General features: G+C 47.4%; 1 protein-coding gene across 4 annotated transcripts; it reads right to left on the bottom strand.

Annotated features, from left to right (window-relative positions):
• Positions 1 to 15: 15 nt before the first annotated feature.
• On the bottom strand, positions 16 to 27,511 carry stxbp5b (syntaxin binding protein 5b (tomosyn)). Of its 4 annotated transcripts, XM_076023247.1 has the most exons (29): positions 26,936 to 27,511; positions 24,708 to 24,805; positions 20,803 to 20,884; positions 20,332 to 20,432; positions 19,355 to 19,489; positions 17,567 to 17,630; positions 15,699 to 15,782; positions 15,266 to 15,389; positions 14,950 to 15,028; positions 14,248 to 14,402; positions 14,070 to 14,142; positions 13,528 to 13,675; positions 13,335 to 13,402; positions 13,171 to 13,211; positions 12,853 to 13,073; positions 11,739 to 11,923; positions 11,377 to 11,502; positions 11,131 to 11,282; positions 9,111 to 9,173; positions 8,512 to 8,568; positions 8,365 to 8,412; positions 6,923 to 6,973; positions 6,569 to 6,697; positions 5,615 to 5,854; positions 4,717 to 5,074; positions 4,465 to 4,630; positions 3,993 to 4,104; positions 3,675 to 3,895; positions 16 to 3,579 (listed from the first exon to the last, which is right to left on the bottom strand). In XM_076023247.1, exons 1-29 carry the CDS (start codon positions 27,086 to 27,088, stop codon positions 3,538 to 3,540), a joined length of 3,576 nt encoding a protein of 1,191 aa, XP_075879362.1. In that variant the 5' UTR covers positions 27,089 to 27,511; the 3' UTR covers positions 16 to 3,537. The 4 variants fall into 4 exon arrangements, with proteins under 4 accessions (XP_075879362.1, XP_075879363.1, XP_075879364.1 ...); XM_076023248.1 differs by lacking the exons at positions 8,365 to 8,412; positions 8,512 to 8,568 and having other exon boundaries at positions 26,936 to 27,510; XM_076023249.1 differs by lacking the exons at positions 6,569 to 6,697; positions 8,365 to 8,412; positions 8,512 to 8,568 and having other exon boundaries at positions 26,936 to 27,506.
• Between the last annotated feature and the right edge of the window lie 273 nt (positions 27,512 to 27,784).

Genomic DNA, 27,784 nt, shown 5'->3' with positions numbered 1-27,784 from the left:
GGAATATGAAACAGGTTATGATTGATTTTAAATTTATTTTTCCATTGCACAGTAATATATTTATATATATACTGTATCTACAGTCTAAATTGTTTGTGGCAGCAGATTAAGTCAGACATCCATGTGAAATTTGTTTTAATAAAACTGTACAAAATTGCCTACTATGAGAAAATACTGCAACTCCACAGATATTCATCCCAGAAGACGGACAGATGGACGGAAGTATGGCGACTCTCCTGCATATCACTGTGAGCCTCGCATTCACACTCATGTATTTCTACAGCGCACTGAAAGCAAGAGATTCCGTGAAGCAAACGGAAACAGAAACGGGTACAGCAATAAAATAAATATATATTCTCTCACACTTGTACATTTGGCATATGATCAAATGAGAATGGGACACGCTCTTGATGTGATGAGAACTTTTGATTTTTCTTTTTCAACTTGGTGTTAAATACAAATGCCAGAACAGACAATCTCTAAGAGGGATAATACGTGGTTGTTTCAAGTTTGTAAACACTTAATATCATGCATCCTTCAATGTGCAATAGGAGACCATTTAGGACATATATGCTGCAAACTGAAGCACTTTAAAGTCTAGGCCACTCTTTGTAGTAAGACTCAAGAGGCCCAACAAGGAGGGACGACCGTCCTGCAGTAGCAAAGCTTGGATCTGAGATTAGCATGTTCCATATATAACAAGAAAACTGTCTATTGTAATACCAGGAGGACGGATGATTATGCACAACCATTGTTGGGATGTCCATGTGAGTTACTTCATTCCAAAAAATGACATTAAAGGTATTAGGTTTTAGCAGATGATTGGAATTAAACAACCGTTTTCAGATACATAAATGTTTTACAGCATCTGTAACCTGACACTGAAAACAAATCTGAGAGAAAAGTAATCAGCATAATTGGCAATTGACAAAGATAAGCATAGATTCGGTCATGTTTTGGTCCTTTCAAAAATAATATTTCAAATGAAAGAAAGAAATGGGACAAGATAGAAATCAGACAAAAATGAAAAAGAATCATACAAACAAAAAACAATTCTAAGTACAAAAATAGTGCAAAACCCACATAAGTACTCTCCACAATGGGTTTACCTCAGTAGTATACAGTGTGATTAAGCCCAGCCAGTTCAGAGGAAAGCATTTTATTCCAAAATACTGTTTGTCCAAGACACGTGACCTTTCAGGAAGTTCCAGGCAGAGATTAAAACTAAATCTACTGATAATGAATCAGAATTTTCTTAACATTAAAAAATAAAGACTCTTGCATCTGCAATCACATACATGGATTTCCTAGATCTTATTTTGGAATAAAACTTGCATTGACTTTGCCTGTCCTCTGAACAAATGCACAGCAATTTAACTAATGGGGATGGTGAGCACCTTCTAACCTCTCTGCATTCTCTCTCTCTCTCGCTCTCTGTCTCTCTCTCATTAGTGCCGTCCAAGCTGCCAGACTTAGCATTTTGCGGGGGGAAAGAAATCAAGACAACTCTGTGAAATTAATCAACTCTTTGGTGTCGGAAAAGAACACGGCCGCAAGCAACCACCCTAAATATAGATCATGTTTCCTGAAGCTGCACTGTCAGACTGTCCTGGCTGGTCACAACATTTGGCAGCGATCTGGACTGGCTAGGTCTTGTCTCTCTTTCAAAATAAAAGACCAAAAGGGGGCAATGCTCCTACACTGAAACACGTAGCAGCATATCTTTGCACCTCATGTGAAAAAAAAATTCTAATTACAATAGAATTCTAGATAATTACACAGGAAAAAAAACAAAAAAAACAAACACCGTCAAGCAAAAACAAAAGTCTCTAAAAAGATCTATTTGTAACACGCTGTATCTATGTAGTATTATATATATGTTTTGGCGCCCGTACACATATTCCAGAACATATGTATGCTCACAGACACACAGACATACACATAGGTTAGCATATATGCATCATGAGGCAAAGGCATAAGCGAAATGGTTTTTCCTTTGTTTTGTTTTTTTCCTTCTAAGTTGATGACTCAGAGAGACGACCGATGGCACTGGAATGAAACACGGCGGCGCTCGGTCATTTCTACTGACAGCTACGAATACAAAGACAGCATAACCAATTTTATTGTGCTGCAAGAGACATGCTTTTAACGTACACACTGCGAGAACGAGACGAAAAACAAACAAACAAACAAAGAAAACAACAGCCGTGACAGAATGCAGGAAGAAAATAAAACCTTGTTAAGCATTTATAGGTAGAAACTTCTTTTTTTTTTTAATCACCCCAAAAAAATAAATAATTAAATTTTAACCAAAATATACATTTATGTTACTTATACTCAGGACAATCTTTGTCTTGCCCTTCAATACGTCATCCTTCTCACACAGGACTCAGCTGCAGCCCCTAAAAAGCGTCCAGAATACAGCAGAAGACCTTCAGGGGTTTTTCAGTGTATCAACTTCATTTTTTTCCTGATAAAACTTTGTAAACTCTTCATCCGGAGTAAACTTTTTCAGCGGCGTTTAACTAATGGAAAAAAAAAACAAAACAACAAAACTAAATGCCCAAAGTACAAACTTCTCTTATTTCATACATTTGCTGCTCCAATAAATAGTCTAATTAAAAAAAAACTCTTAGATTAATTGCCGTTTGTTTTTCTTGTCAACACCAACTTGTTTTGGAAAAGCACTGTAAAAGGAATAGTCAGTGATGAACTAGTGTACTACCAGCCCTTATTCAATGAGAGGCAACAGATTTGTTTATCTATTGGTCTGTTCTCCTTCGTTGTAAGTGCTTGGAAAAAAAAGGCCCTTTCTGAACAAACAAACAAACAAAGAAGTGGCAGAACAGACCGATAGCAGGACAAGAGGATAAGCTCGAAAAAAAAACCAAACAATTCAGACCACACGCACAAGCGTACGCCGCTCCCTCACTGATTCGATCCTCACTAGGTAAACTTTGCATCTTCAGCGACTTGATTAGGGATTTTTGAAGGACAGGGGAGGTGGGGAGGTCGGGGGTTCATCAGACTTTTCTCCTCATTCAAGTCCACTGCGTTTGGCAGACATCGTAAAGGGCAAAGAAAGGAAAGAAGAACAGCTGCAGGCAGGCCTCCACAAGAACGAGTTTTTGCAGAATTGTCTTTTCTCTTCTTTCCAAACATAACAGCAGGGTGTGTAGATAGAGATATATAGGTGCGATATATGTGAGTGCAGGACTTATGGACATGGAAAGGTCCCTTCGCTCATGATCTGCGAGCTGATCATCGGGCGAAACGGAAAGAAAGACTTTTTCTCCCCCTGCGGGCTCCTCCGGTTCCGTTTCCTTCCGTTCTACTAATGCTGGGTCGGCCAGTGTCCGCTGCTGCGCCGCAGTCCTCCAGTGACTGAGGTAAAAGCAGAGTGTAGGATATTGTGCTGAGAATAAAAGCATGAGTCTGTTTAGCAGAGCCTCCGGTGGAGAGAAAAAACTGAGAAAAGAAGAAGAGGGACCTCCAGCTCTTTCATGTGTACAGAGTCCGACGCTCCTCGCGCTGCCATCAGAGCTGGTACCATTTCTTATCTTTATACTTCAGCATCATCTGCGGGAGGGAGAGGGGGCAGAAGAAAAAACAATGCAGAGTCAGTAAAGCTGAAAATAATGCGTTGGGTGGGAAAAGCAACGGCAGGCACGTACAACGTGAGCGTGTTTGGAGAAGGACTCGGCGCTGGCCATCATGGCGGCGGTCCTGTCCTCCAGCTCGCCCAGTTTCTGCCCTCTCTCGTCCAGAGCTATCCGAGCACGGGCGAGTTCCCCCACGACGCCCGACGCCGCTCCCTTCATGCCCTCCATGCCCCCCGGGCCGGGGATGTGCTGGGCCAGGCTCCTGGAGGCCTTCCCGGCAGCTGTTTCGCCGACTGCACCAAAGACATCAAACAGATATCAGAGTCAGAAAAAAAAGTGAGTTGGAAAAAATTAGAAGAAGGAACAAGACAAAGGCCGTGTTGCACTCACAGAGGTCCTCCCTGTCCAGAGACTGAGCTCCTCCACCAAACAGGCCTTTGAAGAAACCTCTGTTGGGGGCCTCTGGCGTCTCCACAGGGGTGAATAACTCACTCAGCATCTCCTGTTGAGCACCACACCCATCTACACGTGACCATCTGGTACTACTGACGGTAAAACATAGCATCGCGCTTTGTTGACAGTCCAGATTATGGCCCGGTATATGGGAAGACGACAGGCCTGAGATAATTTGAGTAAAATGAAGGTCATGCTGCATGATATGGCACGTAGGCTAGCATCGGGAAATGTGTTCTAGATCTGGTTCTGGTCCTCTCTGTCCATTAACACCCACCAGCCCAGCTGTGTTTCTCATCTAATACAATTGCCATGATTTCTAGCGCAATCCTCCAGTCCCATCTCTCAGTTTCAAACCCTTTGAGAAAATGTGCACCATCAAAACACGCACACACGGACCCTGTCTGACCTGAAGGTTATCGCACGTCTCCTGGCTGTAGGTGATCCTCTGGATCTCGGTGGGAGAGGTGAGGTAGAGGGCCTGACCCAAGTTCGAGAAGCAGAACGTTCTGGCGATGCGCATATCTGTCAGCGGCAAGTAGTTGACGTCCAGCAGAGGCCTCAGACTGGGTAAACTGGGAGGAGACAAAACAAGCTGTGAACTGCTGGACTTGGCAGACGCCCCCCACCCCTTTTCCCTTTGAAGGAGTTAAAGTGATACCTCAGAGTCATGATATGCCCGTTGGCACAGAAACAGGCGATGCAGTTGGCTCCAGCCATCTGCACCACGTCGGCCCTCAGGACGAAGGAGGTCTCGGTGATGTTGTGTTTGTAGATGCGGGTTTGCGACGGCATGACCAGGACCTTCGCCTGCTTCTCCGAGCACAGCACGGCAAACTGGGAGTCCTGGCCCTCTTGTGACGAGGGAGGGGAGGCCGGCCTGCGCCTCCGGCTCTTCTCCTTATCCTCGTCCGAGGCGTTTGGGTCGTACCACGGCTCGTAGGAAGGGGGCAGCAGAGTTCCAGTGGCGTCGAGGAGAGCCATTGTTAAAATGCCACCTTTGAGGCCGGCCATGGTGCCTGGAGAGGTGTTACAGAGGGGTTGCAATGGTTTTCGGATTGTGGAAAATGTTCAAATGACCGGACGATGCATAAAAATGACTAAAAACGTGTTTTATCGTTGGAATAATTTAGAAACTTCAGAACATTTTTATGACACAGTGGAAGATCTTTGCTTTTTATTTTTTTTGCAGCACAGTAAGAATGATTTGGCAATTTAAATGAAACAGATTCAGGAACACATTGATTAAGCCATTTACTGCAACAAAGAGTGGACAGTTTGGTTTGGTGCTGAGGGCTCTACTTCCTTAAATGCTGCCTGGATTTGAGAAGCAGCTGGTTGCATTGCGCCAGGGAGCAGAAATCTGACAACCGCTTGAATAAAAGGTTATTCTAGAGTTATTTAAGACTCAATGTTGCACCGCTGCTGCCACAGAGATCGCAAGACTCATATTTAAGGAGGAGTGGCTAGCAATTAGCAATATGGTTGAGCTTCTACCCTGCATTCCTCGATGACATTGCATTGCATGAAGGGCGGCAAAGCATCATTTACTGACTTACCACAGGAGGAGATGGCGACCGGCTGCTGCAGCCTCTGCTCTCCGCCGGGCGGCAGGCTGAGGGCCACCATCATCACCGAGCCCTGCGTGGTCCCCACCAGCAGACAGGGGCCGGGCTGGCCGTCGTTCTTCCGGGGGAAACTCTCGCAGAAGTGAAAGGCGGAGATGGCCTCCCGGGATTCTCTGTCTATGCTGGTCACACTCGAGCTGCGCGAGCGAGTGAACGAGTTGTCCTTGGCGTCTGGGAAGGAGCGGGAAAAAACAGGAGGCGTGAGCTCCGTTTGAAGTGTTTGCGGTTAATGTCAGTTAATGGCGTACAAAACAAGCCGATCAGAAGTCAGTTATCATGTTAGACCTGCGTTCTCCAAGCAATAAAATCACTTTTCTTCTTGTCTCATCAGACCTAGCACACCAAAAGGCTTTTTGACATTGAGAAGCTCCTGCACGGTTCATGTCCAACACTTCATTTTCTTCTAATTGCACATACTGGTAGCCCAAAATCCCGACAAAAACATTCTCAATGTGAAAAATAGAGGTAGGAGATGTTTGTGGAGCTATAGGGACTCCCAGGACAGTGCTGGCCTTTACAGACAAAGATTATTCATGCCTCATTACTGTGCCGACGACGGCTAGAATGCCGGCTTCACGTTGAAACAGCTAATGAGGGGCAGCAGCAGACACGCAAAAAAAGAAAAGAAAAAGATCTGTGACACAGAGGGAACGGTTCCGCAGGAGAGACTGTAAACAAGGAAGGATTTTCTTTCTTTCTTTAAAAAAAAACCCAACTACAGTCAAGTCAGCGCAGCGTCCTCGGAAAAAAAAAAGAATGAAAGAGTCATTGTGAGATTAGTATCACATGTCCACAACCGCTTCACAATAAAAGCGCCAGCGCTGGTGGGAGTTAGTACCAGTTGTCCCACGTCAGACCAAGTCGGATGGCGACCAGTCCACTCACGGGAGTAGGGGTCGGAGAAAGTTCGACAAATGGCTGCTTTGTGCCTGGTGGCAGGCGCCGCTATGCCCTCATGCACGTCGGACAATTGCCTCTTAAGCAAGATGTGGCACCACCGGTGGGACCTGTCCTCTATTCACAGTGCAAACACAGAGTTCCTCTTAACTCACAGTCAACAGCAGGTTCAGATCTTGACACCGGGGAAAACAAAAAAAACAAGGTGCGTTCACAGACGCAGAGATATTTCACAGGTGCGAACTGAACACAGAGGCAGCAGAGGAGTCACATTACAGACGGAGAACCTGGAAAGTGAGGGAGGAAAAAATGTAGGCTGTAATTTGTAGGCTTGCATCTTACCCTGATCTGGCTTTTGCTCGCCAGACGAGCTTATTTTCCGCGACATCTTAGCTGAAACAGAGACAAACACTCCAATTTTACTTTCCAGCTGCTAAAAACAAAACAAAAAAAGAAGAGGAAAAATGTTGCTTTGAAAATATGATGGAAACAAAATGAGTAATTATCCACCGGGTAGTCTGCAACATTGCAAATCAGTGCAAGATGATTGGAAATAAATATCAGAGTTATGCTCAAGAGTGGTTATAAACTCCGGGCGACTGTTGAGGGCAGACAAAGCTGTGAGACTCAGTGTGGGTCTGAAAGGGATTCTGACACGGATGACTATAATTATGGTTTTAATTCTTTCTTTTCCAAAATTGACTTAAGTTGCATTCAACGTGTAATATTTAAATAACTAAGGAAAACCTGTATAGCAGGTCAAAAACAATTATAATCATGAGTAAAGTGTTTTGAGCTGCACTTTCTGATGGACAGCTCATATGTCAGGCATCATTATTATAAGTACAATTAAGAATTTTGGCTTTTCCAAACCACAATATTAAACCTTCTGTATGGGTTCCTGTCTTGCTGAGAACAACAAGCTTTAAATTGGCTGATCAGAGTACACACAATTTGATTAAAACTGAAGCCACAGCCTGTTGCTTGTTTCCTCCGCATAATTTAGGAATAAAACCCCAAGCGTTGCCGCGTGCCGTTTATAACCATCCTTAAAAAACACACACACACACACACACACACACACACACACACACACACACACACACACACACACACACACACACACACACACACACACACACACACACACACACACAAATGTGGCTGAGAAGCAGCAGAGGGGCCTGCAAGGTCAAACCAAGCGAGAAGCAGACAAGAAACTGCTATTCAGTGAATTAAGTTATGCAGCGCGAGTGGGAGGAAGAATAATCAGTGGGCAGCCAAACACTGAGCCGAGAACCCTGGAATAAGAAACACACACACAGCGAGTGGCTATAATCAGAGAGGAATAATTCACTTAAACACTGAAGTGACACCGTGAGGACATTAGTGCTGTAAGGGAGAAGGCACGAAGCAGATTTTCTATGCTTCTGAATGTAAAACAGGGAGCCAAAGCCAGATTAGCAGCACTCTGTAGCATTTTAGCGGAAAATCTGCATAGAAAATCTGGAGAGCTGAGAGTCAGAAGACGTCCTGTCATGCACTGGGTACAAGATTTCTCATTAATCACAGACACAGAACTTTTCCTTCGCCCAAGCTAACGTGATTAATCACAAAAGGATAATCAATTTCCTGGAATGCACTTTCTTTCTTGTCATTGGCACAAGGATGCACAGGCTGACGCAGGACTGCGGCACAAAACGTGGTTAGAACGCCGTCATTCAGTGAGAGAAAGAGCGAGCGGACGGACGAGCGGGAGGGAAGACATCCCGGTGATACAGTACCGAAGTCATTGGCAACCGTCTTGGAAAAGCGTCTGCTTTTGATCTTCACTGGAAATGAGGTTCAGAGAGACAAATCAGATGACTGCGGTCATCTTTCAAATGCTTCAAATGGGGTTGGGAGGGGCGACTTGTTTGAAAAACAGTTACCCTTCTCTATGAACTTCGGCTTTCGCTCATCGTCTGAATTGCAAGGTGAGGTAGACCCTACAGGAGAGTTTGTGGCATTTTGACAATGAAACACACGTTTTGAAACAACAGGGATGCAACGATATCATTGATTCTGAACTGCGTCGGGGTGACGATGCTGTCGTGGTGCTGTGAGGGTTTCAAACAACAGGTGTTGTCGGCGAAAAGTGCAGAAAAGTTGGAGGTGCAGACGCCACTTGGCGACGCATCCATCGTGCGTTGCGATCCGCTAAACTTCTGCAGATGGAGCTGCAGAGCAGAAGCGGAGGATGTCGCAAACGGTGATTTTTTGTCTTCTTTTCCGCGTTGAGAAATAAATAAGAGGCAAAAGAGGAGAGGAAGAGTCTGGACTGGAACTGGCGCACACCAACAGCACAAGGATGTGCGTATCCTAGCTTTTATTATTCAATTATTTTTCAATTGATCTCCAATTCTTTGACTTTTCCCTTAAATCCTTCAATAAATACGGCGCCATTATCGCGCTCTGTGATTTTGATATCGTTACATCCCGACAACAACACTGGGAAAGCTCCTGCGAGCCCGATTTAACAGAGTCTCACCTGAAGTGGGCGACTTGCAGCGGTCCTCAGAGGCGTTGGAGCCGTCGTTGGAGTCGCAGAGCGCTGAGGGAGCAGCAGAGGTTGGAATTAAACACAGTGGGTTGCGTCCTACTGCTGGAAAAAAAAAAAAGACTCTGGAAGTTTGGACTAAAGCAATGACAGTTCCTACGCACACGCACACACACAGTTAAACACTAGAACTAATAAAGCGGCACCCAAACAGACAAAGGAGGAGGTGTTAACCAGACCTGTCAAGAGTGTCACTCATCAACCCATCATCTCTTAAAGCCAGTTTTAACGGTCAAAGTGTGTCTTTGACGTTCAATTGCAATGGTTTTAAATGGTTACCACGAAAAAATAAGCACATTATCATCACTGCAAATTTAGTTGCTGTTCTTACATTATTGTCCTGGTCTTGCAGTGACAACAAAACTGACGGATTTGTGAGACGATAGGTTGTAATTATCTTGACAGGGCCACAGAATTCAACTCCAATCTACCGAGTCGAGGTGTTACTTTAGTTCGCTGGTGAAATAGTCTGAAGGGTTTAAAGATTTGCAGCCTGATTCTATTTAATTGTTCCCAACTCGACCAATTTCCTTAAGCTCACTGCTGATGTTAAAAAAAAAAGAAAAAAAAGTGGAAAGTGAGCTTTGGGAGTGCTTTATTAAAATCAGGGAGAGCATCTTTATGAGGCAACAGGGGGGGGGGGGGGGCTCGGAGCAGGGGAGTGATGGCGTGGGTGGGGTTCGGACACAACGTGACTTACTGGGATGAGATGGGCGAAGTTTTTTCACAGACTCAGAGTACAAGTAAGAGAGCCTGGACATGTATGACTTTGCGTTCGGAACGTCTTAGCGGGGGGTTACAGGGAGAGACAGTGAAGAAGAGTCGAATGAGATGGATGGACGTCAGAAGAAGAAGAAGAGAAAAGTGGAGAGGAACAGTCTCCGAGGCCTCATGCTGGATTTGTGGTTGAGAATAAATCTGTCAGACGGATTTTGTTTGGTTTTCAGACATTAAGTTGGCTTCAATAATCTAAACAGACTGCAAAGCCAGCAGAAAGCAGCATATTTAGCCCTGTGTTTATAGCCTCCGTATAAAAACCTGGGAGAGGTACTAGTGACCTTTGTGATGTCACAAAGGGCTGATTTCTAGGGATTTGTGTACTTCATGTACTTTCTGAAAAGGTGAGCAAGTTCGGTGACACGTGAGAGATCAATAGCGATATCAAAAGACACTGACAGGAATAGAAAGCGTGGCACCTAAATCCAGCACCAGACCCTGAGAATGTCAAGAACAAATAAAAAGCAGTCAATGACAGAATGATATAAAACAGAAACACAGAAAAAAACAAAACAGCGACGCTCAGACCAGCAGGGAAATATGAAGCGAGAGTGGTTCTGTAGTTCAAAAGGAAAACAGCGTGACCCTGACGACGCAAACCATGAGCTTGCGCGCTGCTGCGGTGCCTTTGATCTGCCCCAACTGAACAGATGGAGAGTCTGTCAGTCACGCCCCCTGTAGGGGAACAGGTGCCACTGCAGGTGGGAGGGGGCGGGGCGGTACCGGCGGCGCAAAGTCACCGCGGCGGCTGCCGCCACTGCTGCCAAGTGTCACCCGCCCGCCTCCCTCACCAACATCTGCACAGCCAGTGCGGCTTAGGACAGTTGACTTTGGAATGGCTATTGGCCCACAAATTCATTGTAAAGGTCCTGACACACTGGTTTGCTCGTGTCAAATTTTGCGAGGCGAGCTGGACCTTTGACCTATAGTCACCTGACCTACGTATCCAAAAAGAAAGAGCCCCAAACTTTATTCGCTTAGCGAATTTTATACACATTTTCACCTTGCACCTTGCAGTGTGTACAGAAAAAAAAATTCACATTTTTGCATTATTTATTCACATCACTTCGCCTATTTCCGGGTGTGTAAGGACCTTAAAGGAGGGACGTGTTTCATGTGATATTCATGTTGTTAACAGGGAGTGTTCAGAAGGCTTTGGGGCAGTGCAGCTCACCTCCGGAGGGCTGTCGGGTCTTGCGCGGGGAGCGGGGCTGCCTCTGGTAGGGGTCGGACGGGCTGTAGAGCTCCGACGTGCCCATGTTGAGGAGCAGCGTCTTCTGGAGGTAGTCCACCACGGCCAGGCCGTTGCTGTTTCCGAACACCACCCTGGAACACAAGGCGGCAGCGGCGACGTTATAAGCCCTGGACTGCGCCGCCTTTTTGTCAGAAGTAGGTGTGGAGTTGCGGGATTAAAACTCACAGTCCGTAGGAGGAGTTGATGGCCAGGCTGGTGATTGGCTGAGGAGGCTCCCCGCTCACCCACACCAGCTGGATGACCAGCTCCACCTGGTAGCCTGGCGACTGTTTCAACGGGGAGCTGCGCACCCTGCACGACACCGGCAGCAGCATGAGCTTCACACCGGAACTCAACCATCAGCCCTCTTTATATTATTATTTTGGTTGTAACACAACATTGTTACATGGAGAGGATTATTTTTCTCCGGTGTGTGGGTGGGTGGGAATTTATCATTATCATTATTTTTTTGTCTAGACAGAGTGGGCCCTGTGAGGCGGGTATTAGTGGCGGCTACGACGCAATAAATCAGAGATGTCCCCACGTACTGCAGGCAGGCTATGTTGTCCCGCGGTCCGTCTGAGGAGGTGCTGCCGGAGGAGGACTGAGTAGGGGGGGGCTCGCTCTCCTGTGGGCTGGAGGAGACCGGGGCGGGCAGGGTAGGGGTCTGATCCCCTCCTGGGTCCGGAGAGTCGCCGTCGCCGAACTCGGACTGCATCCGCACCTCCAGGAGCTGCACCCCCAGGAGAAGTGAGAGGAAATAATGTTGTTTTTTTCCTGTCTCGTGTCTTTCTAAATGCAATCCAGCCAATAAAGGACGAGAGTTGAATGAAGGAAAAAACAGAAGACGCTTGGGTCCTTTAAATGAAACAGGTGCTCTTTGGTTGGGGTTTATGCATAGAAGCTGACTGAAAACTCTGTTTTTATATATGAAATAAAAATTGAAGCCTTTATTTTGGCATGGCTACAGAGATAAAAGGACTGGACGTATGCGTTTCGGCTTATAGCCTTCATCAGGGTAAAAGTCCAACCTGGCAAAAACACCTCTTATACACACAGAGGCTTTGTCTCAATGCAGGGTCTGCATTCTTGGTCGGCTGGGTCCAAATACAAACCCGCCTCCCCGGTAACCAAATGGGACGGCCTAGCCTTCAGCGTATTTCCTGGTTGCTTCACCGCCGTTCCCTACTGCTGGCCAACCTCGGAAGTGAAGTTTTTATAGCATCAAGCTAACCATTGGTTCGCCATCCACCCATGACGTCGGATGTTCAAATAAGTAATAACCCAATGGTAAAATTGTGAAATTTCAATACGTTAATGTCATGTCTTTGCCAGTAGATGCCGGCATTTCAGCTGACTTCCCAGGATCCCAAATGTCCCAAAGCATCCTGGGATCCGGGAGGCTGCGAAGGATAGTAGCGGTGCATCCTCCAAATCAGGTAAAAGCAGGCGTCCTTCGAATTTTAGCGAATTGGGACAAGCCTTAGCGCAGTGCTATAACGTAACTAGCATACAAATGCAGGCATCGAAGGATGCAGACCCTGAACTGAGACACAGCCACAGAAACTCATGGGGCACACCTGATCAACCAATCAACTTAACCATTGACATGAGTTTTTTGGAACCACAACACGCACAGGAGAAGAACGATCACTGGCGCACCTGCACAACTTCTGTGGTGACTTCCTGCTTGCTGAACCTGTAGACGATGACGTGGGCGGACACCCCAGCGATGCACAGCATCCTGCTCTCGGGGCACCAGGACAAGGTCTGGATGGCAAACGGGTCCTCGTCCACGATGTCCGTGCTCGGCTTCTCCTCCTTGGCGCGAGCTCTCTCAAAAACTTTGGCCGTCTTCAGCTTGTAGAGCACTTGCAGCATGACTGCGACGGGAGGGCAAGAGTGAATTTTCCAATTCCAACGCTCACCAGGGCTACTTTGACTTTAAACGTCTGCCCAGAATAGAATAAATCTACTCACATGCAGAAGCATCCCAGAATTTAATGGAGCCATCAGCATGCCTGAAACAGGAGAGGAGGTTGGATATAAACGTTTGATTGTATTTTATACCTTTTTTCCAACTTTCTTTTTGCATTTAGACTCATTGCTTGAAGGAGCTTTACAGTGAATAATTAGCCACTGACCCGGTAATGATGAGCTCAGGGTAACTCTGAGTGCCTTGACCCCAGTTCCCTCCACTAATGGGCCATTCCTGTGAAAAAGACAGTGCATTTGGAATTATTAGCATTTACGGGCCTTGTTTATTAGCACGGGTGCGTCATGCCTGCAGGCCATCCACTCGGAATCAAAGTGCGCAGCTACACGGCGGCCATTTACCTTCTTACTGTAACCTTGTCTCTTTTGCCGGCTCCCGACAGAGTAAAGTGCAGGGATGAGTTCAGCGGGGCAGTCGGCAAAGTACTCACAGCAGGTCACCGGTGACTCATGGATGGTCAGGGGGTACGGGTTCTCAAAGATCGGGTACCTGTCAGCAGAACGGATCAGAGGCAAGAATCACTAAAAAGAGCATTTTACGGCTGAAAGCAGCTTGTTTTGTCTGAAGAGTTTAAAGGTCCTGAGCCCTTTGTGATGTCATAAAAATATGTTTTTTCCATTCTCTGAGACTGTGTTGCAGCCATCTTGTTTTTAACCCCCCTCCAAATACACGGAAAAACCCAGTGTTTTCAGGAGGATGCAAACAGAGGGTTAAACGTGTGGTTTTGGGAGGCTGGTATAATTATTAATTGTTTGAAGCTGTTCCACTGAAGTTTGGGATGAAAAATAAAGATCTGGAAATGTGTATAATATAGTACCTCCAATACATTGTGATTGAACTTAAAAGATTTATTTAGTATGATAAAAAAAAACTAAGAAATTACCCGATCTGTCCGAGATCTATTACAACTAAATCCTTCTCCAGCAGGGCCACCACACCATACGGTTCCTGGAAATCTGGAGTGAAACATGGAACATGGTAAAATCCTGACACAACGACAAAAAAAAAACCCAACAAAAACTAAACACTAAACCCACACAGAGTGAAGTTTTGCAGCTCACCGTTTGGATATGGAGTCTCGCACAGTGTCAGGAAGTCCACGATGGGGAAGTCCATCTCCAGGACGGTGGTGCTCTTCCCATGCATGACGGTCAGGCAAGCTCTCCTCCCCACCGTGTCGTAGGACAGACCCCCAGACAGAACCATGAATGGGTCTCTGCGGTCAGAAGGAAACGGCGGCGGTTTGAATTTTTTCGCTTGCTCGGCACTTTGCGGCTGTTATGAGATGCGAGCGTTGGAGCCGGCGGTAAATGGCTGAGGAGGGATGTGAAGGTTTTTACGGCCACCTCCGGAGATTCTTTGCCCCCATTCTGAGAGAATCCGCGACGGGAGGCGCATACTTCTTAATTATAACGAAGACTATATTAAATTCTGTCCTCTAATAACTGACAGAAAGTCAGGTGCGATAATTAGATCAGTGATGATATATTAGTTCATTATTTCATGTCATGTTCTATAGGAAACTTTTGTCCTTGACACAAAAATCTTCTTCAAGCACTCGAAGAAATAAGAACGGAGGAAGAAGTTTAAGGAGCTTAAAAGGAAAATAAACCAACTTGATGGGACACAGACTTCAGGATTTGCAATGTCTTCGGCAGAACTGCACTATTTCATAAAAGGTGTTGTGACAGAATAACAGGAAGGGCCACTTTCAGTACGGGAAACGGATTCACACAGACACACAGGATGGGCGTCACACTCACCCAGCCCTCGTTGTTTTGTACTCCACCTTCAGGATGGGCTTGCATGGCTCTGGCTTTTTTCCATCTTTAGGCTGCTTTCCTGATGAGGTTGAGGGAAAAAAAGAAACAGAAACACTTCAGATTAATGTGGAACGGCAACGCAAACACGCTGCAATTTTGCCTGTCATCGCAAAACGCCGGCGCCGTGAAGATTTGACAGACCTTTCATGAGATTCTAAAAATACCCTTGGCTTCAAGTCGACACGCGCGCGTGTGTGCGTGCGCGTGCACGTGCGCACACGTAAACGGTGCGAGGATGCACGCGACAGCTCCGTACCATGTGGCGTGATGATCTGTGCAGGCTTGGCTGGAGCTCTTACATTCCATGTGGTCAGTGTGCCATCAGAGTGGCTGCAGACAAACTGTTTCCCCTCATGGTGCCAGGCTACTGAGTGTATCGCCTTACAGACACACAAACACAAAAAGAAATCTTTTTCAGTCCTTTGTTCCGACATAGGGTCGCAAAAAACACGTCAGACGCACAACAACCTGCAAAATGTGGATTTTCCTTCATTCATTCCATACTTGCACGACGGCAACATTCACATGGCGACAGAAGCCGCCAGAAACAGGAAAGCTTGTGGGTGGAATTGCAGCAGGTTTAAAAGGAAATGACGGGTGACGGGTGAACCTCCGAGGGACAAAACACGGGAGAACCCGAACAAATTAACGAGTCGCGCCAATTGGAAAAGAGGGAAATTAGGCCTTACCTCATCGTAATTGTAGCGGTAGTCAGCTTTTTTGCACTTCAAATCCCACAACACCACCACGCCGCACTCGAATCCAATCAGAAGCTGCAGGAACAGGAGAGGCGAAGCAGGAGCAGCTCAGCCGACTGGCAACCAGAGGTTGAACAGATGTCTAACAGGAGTCCGTCACGGTAAGAGGATGTTAACAATAGCTGCGTTTCCGTTACAGTTTTTTTTTTTGCAAGATAAAAGCGATCCTTCAACATTTTTGACAACGTAAATTTGCGATTCGCAGGTGTTTCCATTGAACGGTGCGTAGCCACTCGTCAAATCTCGTCACACGAGACCCGACTTTGAGAATGGAGGCACGAAACATTTTGTTTGCTGTCAAGAATTAAATCTTTCTCTTTAATTACTTGTAAAAAAATAAATAAAAAATTCTGTCTCCTTCTCCGTCCAAACATAACGCGCCATTTTCACTTAAAGTGAACTGGTCACGTGACCACGTACGTCATGTCCGGTGGCGCGTACATGTTTCCGTTGCACTTTTGCGATATACCTCTGTATCGATACGTCCGAGAAACCAACTCATGAGAGCGCTAAAAACCTTTTAGCGATAGTTGAGAGGTTTTTCGAAGTTTTGGTGTTTCCATTACCAGTTTTTTATTGCAATATTTATGTTATATCACAATTCTAGGGGTAATGGAAACGTTGCTAGTGATTGGTAAGATAAGAATTTATCAGGATTTCCTCAGATTGACTTTTGTTTGTTTTTTTTTTCAACTGGAAGAAATAACCATACAAAATTAAATTTGCTGCTATGGCGTGATGTCGTCAGGTTGATGACACAGAATCTGGTTTCTGAAGTTCACATAATTGAAATCACCTGAGTAATAGTGTTTCAATTTGTATTTCATGGCAATGTGGATTGCGGCATATCAATTTTACAACTACCAACATATTAATATTACTGTCATGATTCCATTATTGTGACAAGTAGCCTTTTATATGCTCACACTGTATTAACAGTGTCACACAACAATGTCAGTTCGTAATTCAGTTAGTAGTAATTCAAGTTATGCAGCCAGGCTTCACTGCAGGCAACTGCCCCGCCCCCTCCGCCAGCAAGCGGCAAGTGTAATTTGGTGACGCAGTCGGTGTCCCAATAACTGCTGCACTGATTTCAACACATTTTGTCGAAATGCTCTTTGTTAACTTCACCCAGCAGGTTATCATGTTGCATGATGTGTGCAGTCTTAATGGGGGGTAATAAACAGCAAAAGGCTGCTCATTAGCCGACATCAGCATCTACATTAATGACTTGTTAATGGTCTTCAGGAATGTTTACAGGACAAATGGCACCTGAATACAGGCAACATTTTTCTTTGTGTACAATTCAGATAGTTTCATTTTGCTTATATTCTACCCAAATAATTGCCCTAAATTGTTTCGGTATTCAATCAGAGCTCTGCTGCAGTGTCTTAACATTGTCAAATGCTTCTGGAATGCATTTTGACCTATTTTTTCCTGCAATTGTTTCTTTCTTTAAGATAAAAACTTCACTCAAGGTCATCGATTCTGCAGAGAAAATGAGGATTATTTCTGTGGAGCAACGGGGGTCCTGCCTCTTCGCCTCCGACTTCAAGCTACAAAAGAAAATCTGATGTTTTGCATTGATGTTTTAATTAGCTTATGAATGTTCCGCTATCACTCTCCGGTGTTGCTACACGAGCCGTATTGACTTAGCGCCGCCGGTGCCGGACTAGTTATCTGCCGAGCGGAGGAGCGCGCCTCCAAAATACACACCGACTGCACGCCATTGTTTTGGCTTCCAGGATTAAAATTTATCTTTGCGCCACAGGCGGCTGAGCGGTCAACTATCAGTTTACCTTGCCTTCATCCATGGGGTTGTCGCTGATGTGCACCACAGGCCCCGGGTGTGTCTTAGTGGATCTGTTTGAGTTTCAGAGAAGGAAGGGGGAGAAAAAAAAGTAGCATCAATCAGAGGATCCACTGCAAAATGGTGGAACTTTAATGAATGCAATAAAAACATATTTCACAGGTGTTGCCAAACACATTGTGCAGCTTTTAGATCAGGAGATGTAAATTGGCTCCCGAGAGAGGTGTGGCATATGAGAGAGAGAGAGAGATGGAAAGAGTGTGTGTATGTGTGTGTGTGTGTTCGGGGGGGGGGGGGGGGGGGGAGTTGGACAGGGTCACATGAGGGTCTGTGAGAGATTAAAGTGTGTGGAGACAGCATCGCCCTGGCAACAGAGCGCGAGGGGGCGTGGAGGCAGCGGAGGTCTGGCCTACAGAGCGAGCGGCTGCCAGGGAGGGAGTGTGTGGTCTGGCTCCGGTGGCTAATGGCCTCGTCGCTGCTGATGACTGGGATGCAATCAGGGACGCAGCTGCGTATTAAGAGCGGGGACGGATTCGGCCTGGCGGCGATCACCGCGTGATGCGACGGCGGCCGCAGACGGACGGCTGGTTTTTTGGAAATGGGATCTCTGGACGTGCAGGAGGGTGTTTGCAGCGGGTTTGGTTGGTCTGTTTTAAAACTCAAAGGGAATGCCCAAAGAAGATTGGCCCAAAGAAATGCTGCTAAAAATGTTTAACCTACAACCAGGAATCCTGCATATGCAGATTTTAAGTCTCATCCTGGACTCAAGTGGAGCAGCCTCCAACGATGGATTATCGATGAGTGACTAAAGCTGAAACAAAAAAAACAAAGCCTAAATCTGTAGAAAGCTGCATATTTAGCCCTCTGTTTACAGCCTACTGCTGCTAATACAGATGCTTCCAAGTGTTTGGAAAGGGCCATAAGAAGCGGTCTCAATGGGAGAAAGAGTCATCACCGGAGGAGAAGAAAAGAGAAGAGAGGTGACATACAGTCCTTGTTTGTGCCCTGTGTGGTGTCACAAAGGGACGGTTTTGAAAGCTGTGTGTTTTAACACACAATTTTTGGATCAAGTAAAAAAACAAAAAAACAAAAAAACAAAAAAAACATACATTGCTCATCTCAGGAAGTTAAATTGTTATATTATTTGGGAGCTACATCATTCATTTGATTACATGATTTGCAGATCATTGAGAAAAACTCAATATTACACAGGCAGTTTATCTCCCTTTAAATCTCAGGTGTGGCTCTGCTGCAAACTTCGCCACGGGTTGCTTTTTCCTCGGAAAAACCTTGTCGCTGCGAAGAATCCCGCAAAGCAACATTCTTCTCTCCCAGGCGGCCGGTCGACATCTAAATTTATCTGCATATGACGAATGCGCAACCAAGCCGGGGCCGGTGATGTAAAAAAAGTGCCTCAGATCCGTGAGGTGGGTGGAGTGGCTGACACCGGAGCACTCGCAGGGGTCATCAAGTGGGCACTCCCTATCATAGATGCTCTGTTAAATTAGGCAGCCGAACACCTCCAGACGACCGAGAAACCCTGGCGCGAGACGCAGCAGCCGCCACCTCCATGCCGCCCTCGCGCCCAGCAACAGGATTCGCACGCATTCGCTGGGCGGCGTTTCCAACTGCACGCACGCCGACTTTTTTTCTTCTTCTTTTTTTTGCATTTCCGAGACACCCGGCCGAGTTTGAAACTCCGGCCAAATTGACGAAAGACGGCGTCGAGGCGAACAGGCGGCGGGAGAGTGGGCGGAAGACAGAAATGCAGACTCACAGTTCGATGGCTTTGTTCCACATGATGACGTAGCCTGAGAGACTGAAGGACTCCACGTTGACGATGTGGATGTTTCCTCTTTCCGTTCCGATGTAAAGCCATTTGCTTTGAAAGGGCAGGTGGCAGTATGTGATTCTGCAACAGGAGGAGATAAAGGGCGGGTGGGTGTGAGGGTGGAGGGAGGGAGCTTTTCATTATCTCATGACTCAATCCCGTCAAAGAGTCACCCCTGGTCCCTAATCACGCTGCTCGGAGAGTGTCTGAGATTTAATTACAAAAGGCCTCGCTCCGTGTCACACTAATGAAGCCTGGCTATTTATGCTTCCGTGGGTGGGGGCAGTAAACACTGCTGTCTTTCCTCAACGGGCTGGGAGGAACCATTCATTTCACTGAGATTCTACGCAAGTTGATCTGGGACAGTAAGACGACAACTACGGGGTGGGGGGGGTGAAAGACATGAAGCAAAAACAGTGATGTCACAACTCATAATATTAAAATTCTCTATTTTATAGCGAGCAATCAGCTGATGACAGCAGGCTAAATACTGTTTATTGGCTCTTAAGTAATTACTGGACAAATCCTTATTCTTTTGTTTAGTTAACAATCAGGTCATATGTTATGCATCAATATTGCGCTTTCTTATGTGAATGTACAGTATGTGTAGCAGATTGTGATTTTCAAAACTGAAGCTGCATTCAAAAATACGGCTGCCTATTGTAGTTTGCAAGACTGGCAGAGGCGGATCCAACATGCTAGTTGCTAACTTTTCCCACTATGCTTGCTAGTGACTGGTGGGGTCTCAACTGTGCAGTGTGTGCGTGTGGGTTTTTTTTTTGCCAACAACATTCCTAATTAGAGGCGCACAGAAGGCGTGCTGGCCCGCTGCGACGGCGTGTTTTTCTCCCGCTTCACAGACGGACAGACGCGGCAGCAGAGAGGAGGAAGAGGAGGAGCACGAGGAGGAAGAGGAGGCGTACCTCTCCCTGTTGAACTTGAGAGAGTGCAGGATGGCCGGGATTTTTTGCCTCAGGTTCCACAGGTGGACGCTGTCGTCAGCTAAGGCACTCACTAGCGCCCCCTGGAAGAACAGAGAGGATTGCTGTGAAGTCATTCTGCCGTTTCCTGCCGTAACTTGAGCACCTCTACGGTTCCCGTGATTGAAGGTGTCCGTAAATTATCCATTAGCAGAGCTTTAGAAGACCGCTAACCTAGCAGATGTGCCCTTTGTGACGTCACTTAGGGCACGTCTTACAAGTTGTTGTTTTTTTTAACCATTCTCTGAAAAGCGAAATAAGTCAAGATGGAGTGTTTTTTGGCGGAGTCCCAAGGTGAATTTTTCTTCATAAGACAATGAGGAGCGACAGAGGTAGTGAAGGAAGGAGGAAGAGGAGGACGGGGGAAACCCCCCCCTCCCTGCAGCATAGACAAACAATTAAGGAGGAACAGACCTCGTTGACCAGGAACTGGAGTTGGATGACGGCCGCGCCGCTCTCGTGCTGACAGTAGCACTCCACGCCCGCACGGCCGAAGCTGCGAGTCGACCGAGTCAAAGGAAAAAACAACAACAACAACAAACTGGACAGGTGCCAGCAGGGTTAAACTGATAAACATAATCCAGATTATGGGATGGACAAAGGCAAAGGGTGTGTGTGTGTGTGTGTGTGTGCTCGTGCTTGTGTAGTAGTACTGCGCTGACGAAGAGTTACCGTCTCGCGTTTCTCAGATTTCATCCCTGAACAGGCGGCAGCGTGGACGCAGAGCAAAGTCAAGTCAGCCATAAACGGAACGCCCAGTTAGTTCACTCACATGTAGAGTCAGCCTGGAGCAGGCAGGCGTGGATTACCCTAACGCCGTAGCGGCGGGGTCCAGGTCAGAGAATCCCTCTGCCTCTAGCTCTCCCAGCGCAGAGCCACCCATTAAGCAAACCACAGATGTCAGGCCTCCGCTTCTCTTCGGAGGAGAAGACAAACAGGCGGCGTTTACTGCCGGCAGACGGCAGGCCACGTCGGCCGGGGCGGCTGCCACGCGGCACTGTGATGCAAGCGACCCGGCGACGGCAGCGTCTCGGATTTCAAGCAGCCGGGCAGAATAGCCTGCGCACGCGCTAATTATGCACACCTGCACAAAGGCAGAGAGAGGAAGCGGCATGAGATCTTCTAATCACAAGGAGAATCTTTGAGTGGGGGCGGGAAGAAAAAAGAAAGAGAGAAAAAAAAAAGGCGCAACGTTTCTAGCGCTTTTAATGTGATGAAGCCGCGGAGGAGTGAGAAGCCGTCTCGCCGCGTCGGCTTTGAGCTGACGCGGCGCTAGCGCGTCTGAACGGGATTAGCTCCAGCTGTGACCAAACAATCCCGGGATGCCTTGAGCAAACCAAGGTAGGGTTTGGTCTGGCCAGGGATCGTTTCGGGACAAGCCGGCGGGCGGCAGGCGTCGGGAACGAGCGGCGCGCGCCGGCCGAGGCCTCGGCAGACTGGCGGACTTGGCGGCGGCGCCACCCTGAGGATGACTCGCCGAGTGAACTCGCGTTCACCCGTGACCTTTCCGTCCGCCTCTCGCCGCTGGCCCCCGCGAGTTCCGCACTAGATTTGTCAGAATTACGCTGCCTGCTGCTGCATGACGCCACAGCAGCAGGCAGCAGAGGAGGCGGAGGGACTCATCAGTCGGCTTCATTTCTTCTGGTTGGGAATAAATTAAGAGCCCGCGACTGCCGGCTGCTGTCAAAAAATGAAGGACAAGCGAAAAGCTGCTGCGGGTCTGAGTATGAGGCAATCGTGGTTAGTGTTGCACCAGAGCCAAGCTGGTTTCCACGCTAACAGGAAGTGGCCAAAAATACCAACATTATAAAAACCAAAAGAGGTTTCATCGCTGACGTGCAAAACTAGAGTGTCACGTTTGCAGATTTGCTGCCTGTGCGTCGTCGCCGTCGCTGTAAAAACCTTCATGAAAAGGTTTCTGCGCGAGTGGCCGGGGTGCAAAGTTTCTAGCTGAGCAAAGTCGCACAAATCAGCCGTGACTCTTGCTCGTGGTTAAAACCAAAGTGTCTTGCGTGAGGGGAAAATAACAAAAGCTGTAGACGAGAGGTGGGGGGGGGGGGGGGGGGGGAGTGCGCGCGCTTCATGTTCATCCAGCACATTTAAAATCAACCGACTGTAGCCAAGTCGCTTTGAAAATATTTCAAAAAACAAAACAGTAAAAAAAATAAATAAAATAAGTTGAATCTTTAACTCCTGGATTCTGAGCGGCGTACATGAAACAGAGTCGGCTTCACTTAAAAGACCAATCCTTTCCTGTCTGATGAACCACTGTGGTTCACCGCACTGTTTCGACGAGCCGTTTCCGCTTTGCTCAGTCGACTGATAAACATCATGACAAGAAGTTCTGATCACGCTCTCTCGCTCATGCGTTCCGGGCAACGAGCGCTGTTGACGGCTTGAGAGGAGAAAGCCACACACCAGTCCAGGCATGGGCAAACTACGGCCCGGAGGCCATATGCGGCCCGTTAAACTTTCTAATCCGGCCCTGCCGAACTTGAAGACATTGGATGAATAGTAAGTGATGAAATAAGTGAAATTCATCCATTTCAATATATTTTGTTGTGTGTTTAATTTCAATTGACATTAAACCATGTTTTCTTCACATCCCATTACATATTTTTTCCTCCTATGAGGTGGGTCACCAAAACACTTCATCCATCTGCTGCTGCTCCGGCCCCCTCTGTCAAATTCTTTTGTGGCCCACCAGTCAAGAAGTTTGCCCTTCCCTGCGCTAGCCTATGAGTAAATACATCAACCGAAAATTAAAGTTCAGCTGGGCGATCTCACAGTGAAGTCAGAAGGAGTTCAGGGTCCGGTGTTCCAGTGGAGGCACTTCACACAATTAACAATCCAAAAGAAATGCGGACAGATCTACAGAAAGCAGCACATTTAGCCCTCTGTTTACAGCCAACTGGAAAAAACAGTTGGTTATAGCTTCCTAAAAAAGTTATACTTGGAGGTCTGGGACATATGAAATAGGGGGGAAAAAAGGATTTTTAAAAAATTTTTTTTTAGAAGATAAATCTTTTTTTTTTCAACCTTCCAGGAAAGGACATCTCACTTCTCCGTGCGGCTCCCTTGAAGGGCAGCGTCCGCAGTAACGCGCTGATTAAAACACTGTGGCGGAGACAGATCTCTTAAGAGCAAGACATTTATTGCTTGTAGACACCTCATTGAGCTTATGTCTACTGAGCTGTGGCGATGTTTCCAAACTCCGGGGGCAATGAGGTGGATCGATAGCGGCCTGTCTTTTGATAAATGGGCCTGCTGCCTGAATGACAGTAATCCCATCAGCTCCACCTCGCACATTAGGACAACATGGAAGTGGTGTGTGTGTGTGTGCTCGCGCTGGCCTGCGTGTGTGTTCTTCGGGAGTCACCCTGTAAACACAGCGCTCTCTTAATCTGGAGAGTGGATAAAGAGGCGCGTCTAATGAAAATCTAAATAAAGCAGATGGGCCTCCTTTGCAGGACATTAGCACCGAGGGAAACCCCTGTGTTTACGCTAATAGTTAAACCCCCGAGGACGTAGTGCGAGCAGAGACGCCTTAATTTGACCGGACAACCACGTGCTGCGTTTCGCGCCCTGCTGTCCAGGGCCACTTTCAGCCGTGACTCATGAAAGTTGCCCCCCCGGCCGGCCCGCAGAAGCTCATTTTATGTTTGCTGTTACTGTAAACATGCACAGAGCCACCCTGAGGGTGGGGGCCATTCGGCAAAGCAGCAGCAGCAGCAGCAGCAGCTTGACTTCCTGTGTATGTTGTGCAACACCAGCGGTGTTTACAGCACATGTTAAAGTGGCATCCCGGCGCAGGCAGGCAGGCAGGCCGGCCGGCGCGGTTGACAGGGGATTGGCTCCTCGGCATATGGCAGCGGGGCTGTTCGCGCCGCCGCAGCGCTAGCGCTAATGAGCCCGGCGCTCCAGGAGACTGGAGGAGGCTGCCGGCTGCACGGAGAGACGCGCCGGAGTCGGCTCCCACCTCCGAGCGAGTAGCATGACAGGAGGTGAAGGCGGGTCAGGCGTTGCGAGGAATTCGCACCCCCCGCCGGGAGTTTGTTTCAACGCTGGAGGGCCGACGTGGTGGTAAAACATTTTCAGAGAGGACGTCAACAAAGTGAGACGTCAGCCTTGAGAGTGTGTGTCTATGTGTGTGTGTGTGTGTTGCGCATCGCTGGACGAGGGAGAAGCTGGAACTACTCAAGCTTTACCTTCCTCGAGCGGACCCTCCTCCTTCTCCTCCTCCTCCCCTTCCTCCATCCGACTTCATTTTGATTTTTGCGGCGAGGGTGGAAAAAAACAAAACAAGAGGGGAAGGATACAGCCTCAAAGCTCCGGTCTGAGTCCCAATGGCCAAGATTTTCTGCACAGGGTCAAAAGCCATGGAGGATGGTTGATATGGGAAGCCATGACGCACAGTCTGCAGGAGGAGAAAAAAAAAAGAAGAAGAAGGAGAAGAAGAAGCAGAATTTAGATTAGCCCTCCAGCCAGCTAATAAATCATCCGCTTCTGTCGAGCTGGCATTACCCAGAAAACAAATATTTTCCTAATCTCCCAGAAATTTAATCCATCACTGTGGAAAATTAGTCTGATTATCAAAATAAACGAGATAAGGCAGAAACTGCGGCACAAAAGAGGGGGTGGCGCATTTTTTTTTTCCCTCTGCCATCTGACTGACATGTGCAAGGCTGGAAAAACAGCAGTCATACATTTATTTGATCCATTTTTAAGGCTTGCATTTGCAGCCTCTCAGCGCGCATCACTGCCAGGATCCCGCCGCCACCCAAAACGCTATCGTCATTAGACATCTATAACTCGATTGTTTCGTGATGGAAAACGTTGCCTGGCTAGCGGTGCGGCGCTGCGCTGTGCGGCTTACAGCTGCATTATGTAACAGGTAATGCTGTGGCCTCGTAACCTCTGGGGACCTGACCTGTTCTGCTCCGAGCCGGGGCAGCAGCTGGTGGGCCGATTTGCTCGACACATTTCGCGCAAACCTTTTCCAGCCGGACCTAATGGCTCGATTTTATTTCTTTATTTGTTTATTTTAAATCATGCAAGCAAATTAGCTCAAGTGTGTGATAGGAGGGAAGGAAACCTCAGGTTGGAAGCAGAGGGAATAGCTCAGACTTGCCAACCACGCTCTCACATCACACAGCTTCATTGTGGCGTCCAGAATGAGGAAACGTCTACAAGAAAACCACTGAAGCATTAAAACCCATTCATCTTGATTGGATGAATTTACACATTGTTCGTTTAAAGGTCCCATATTATGCAAAAAGCTCTGTCATAATAATAAAAATGACAATATGTTCCTTTAAGACTTAATTGGCCAGTAATGAAAAAAAAACAAGTTTTGCTGCTTCAGTTTGCACCACTTTTCAGTGTGTGCAAAAACACACGGTTTTGGAAAACGAGCCCACTGTGATGTCACAAAGTGCACCAATACTTCTAGTCAGGTGTTGACTCCGCCTTTTTTGCCATACACCCTTCAAGAGTGAGTTTCGCATCCTCATGTCGACCAAGATTTGCAGGAAGTTGAAATGTTTGGTTTTGACTTCCTGCTATGCTTTGGCAGAATATAAACACAGGGTTAAGCATTTTGTTTTTTTCCCCCCTGGAGTTTATTTCGGAATGAATCGTGCAAGGCTGACAGGAAATATAAAGAGCTGATCGGGGCTATAACTAGGGACATTCAGGTTTGGGTAAAAGCATTAACTCACTTTGGGTTATTTTCATCCTGACATGCAACCAACCTCAAAAACATTATTGCCATCATTCAAAAAATAGCATAGAGGCGCCCGTATTTCTGGTCAAGGCACCACCAACTCCTAATAAAAACGACTGAAGTTCTCATTTGACATGGAATTATGGCTGAGGATCAGGCCTTAAATAGATTTTGCCTGAAGCTCTAAATCATGTTGTGAAGGGGACGGCTCTGCACGGCCAGCAGGGACAGGAAGAGTTAATAGAGCGGCCAATAAATGCTCGCAATGTACATAGGGGAGAGCTGTGTGTGCTGCTGCTGCTGCTGTATTAATGCATTCACACGCGAGCGCGCTAGACATTGTATCCCTAGTCAAACTATAAAAATAAAAAAAACATGGGAAAAACCATGAAGTCACCTGGCTAATTTACAATGGTTATTCGAAGCGGTGGCTCGAGGCGAAGATTCTGTGCAACGCAAACAAGCAGCAGCAGCAGCGTCAAGGCACAGAACGGGGGGGGGGGGGGGAAATCGCTGTCTGTTCACGTCGTCACGGCTCGAACTTGTGCCACAAAAAAAAAAATGTTTAATTCCAATCTTAGTTGCCCCCCCGCCCCCCCCCCCTCTCTCTCTCATGATGCTAGATGCGCATAGTTCAACCCCACCACCAGCACCGCGGTGAGCGCAGCCGAGGGTCGAAAACAAACGCCCGTGTTCAGTCACGCCGCTGTCACCTGACTGTCAAGAGTGCAACAACAGTCGCCCTCCTGTCAAGCCTGGGATTAGCTGGGGCGGTGGGTGGCGACTGGGTGGGTGGTGGCGGTGGTGGGGGGGGAAACCCACCTTGCAGAGCTGGAAATGTTCCGACTGGAGAGTCTCCTGGACGGCGTCGTTTTCCCTGGGAGCACCCGGCGGGGCAGTCGCGGAGGAGGAGGAAGAGGAGGAGGAAGCCGCCGTCAAGCCGTCCAGCACCTTTCTAATGTTGAACTTCTTCATTTTCCTCCGCTGCGGACGCGACGGTTGAGAGAGAGCAGATCGAGCGAGCTACCATAGATCGGCTCGGGGTTGGGGTGGAGGGGGAGTGTGCGGCGGAGGGGAGTGAGCGGTGGGTAGCTGCTAGCTTGGTTAGCCGACAATAAACGCACAGTTAATATATGTCCGTGCACATCTCACATGTTACGGAGGGTCCTGCCAGCGCACTCCCCGAATGCGGCCGAGTCACTCACATCGATTTGGCTAGTCCGCTACGATACGTGCGTTAATCCGCCATTTAAACGTCCTGCTCTGGCGTTATTCGATCGAGATCAATCGTCTCCGTGAGCTGCTGTTCCCCCGGCCAGGGCTCAGCGGGTAGTAGCAGGCTGGCTACGGAAACGCAGTGAACTGCAGCGGAGATTGAGCCTGCGCACTGCGCTCACCCGGATGCTGCGCCGGTGTCGCGGTGTATTCTGTGACCCGGGCGAGTGTGACACTATCAGCCCCGAATAGCAAAGTTGTTTATTTTCTGTATCGAAAGCGAATGTGTGCGGTTTTAAATCGCCCGTTTAAAGGGAAAACAGCTCAAATGTGACACAACGCATTCTGACTGTCGTTTGCAAAGGTCGTTTCCTGGTGTTATCGGAATATTTGCTGCTCCGTCAAACATGAGCCCCCTCGGGTACAGGTTTGAAAAAGCTGAGACCACTTTCAGCT

This window comes from Nelusetta ayraudi, unplaced genomic scaffold (assembly GCF_046127955.1).
Source record: "Nelusetta ayraudi isolate G7.1 ecotype Tasmania unplaced genomic scaffold, CSIRO-AGI_Nayr_v1 ptg000015l, whole genome shotgun sequence".
Lineage (NCBI taxonomy): Eukaryota > Metazoa > Chordata > Actinopteri > Tetraodontiformes > Monacanthidae > Nelusetta > Nelusetta ayraudi.
This window is presented reverse-complemented; position numbering and strand designations above follow the sequence as displayed.

Excerpts from the sequence above, each read along its gene's own strand:
- stxbp5b (XM_076023247.1), bottom strand. The coding sequence starts at position 27,088 with ATGAAGAAGTTCAACATTAGAAAGGTGCTGGACGGCTTGACGGCGGCT. Across the intron at positions 11,503-11,738 it reads GACAACATAGCCTGCCTGCA|GGTGCGCAGCTCCCCGTTGA; the intron begins GTACGTGGGGAC and ends GGTGTCGTGCAG. Across the intron at positions 3,580-3,674 it reads TCTCCAAACACGCTCACGTT|ATGATGCTGAAGTATAAAGA; the intron begins GTACGTGCCTGC and ends TCCCTCCCGCAG.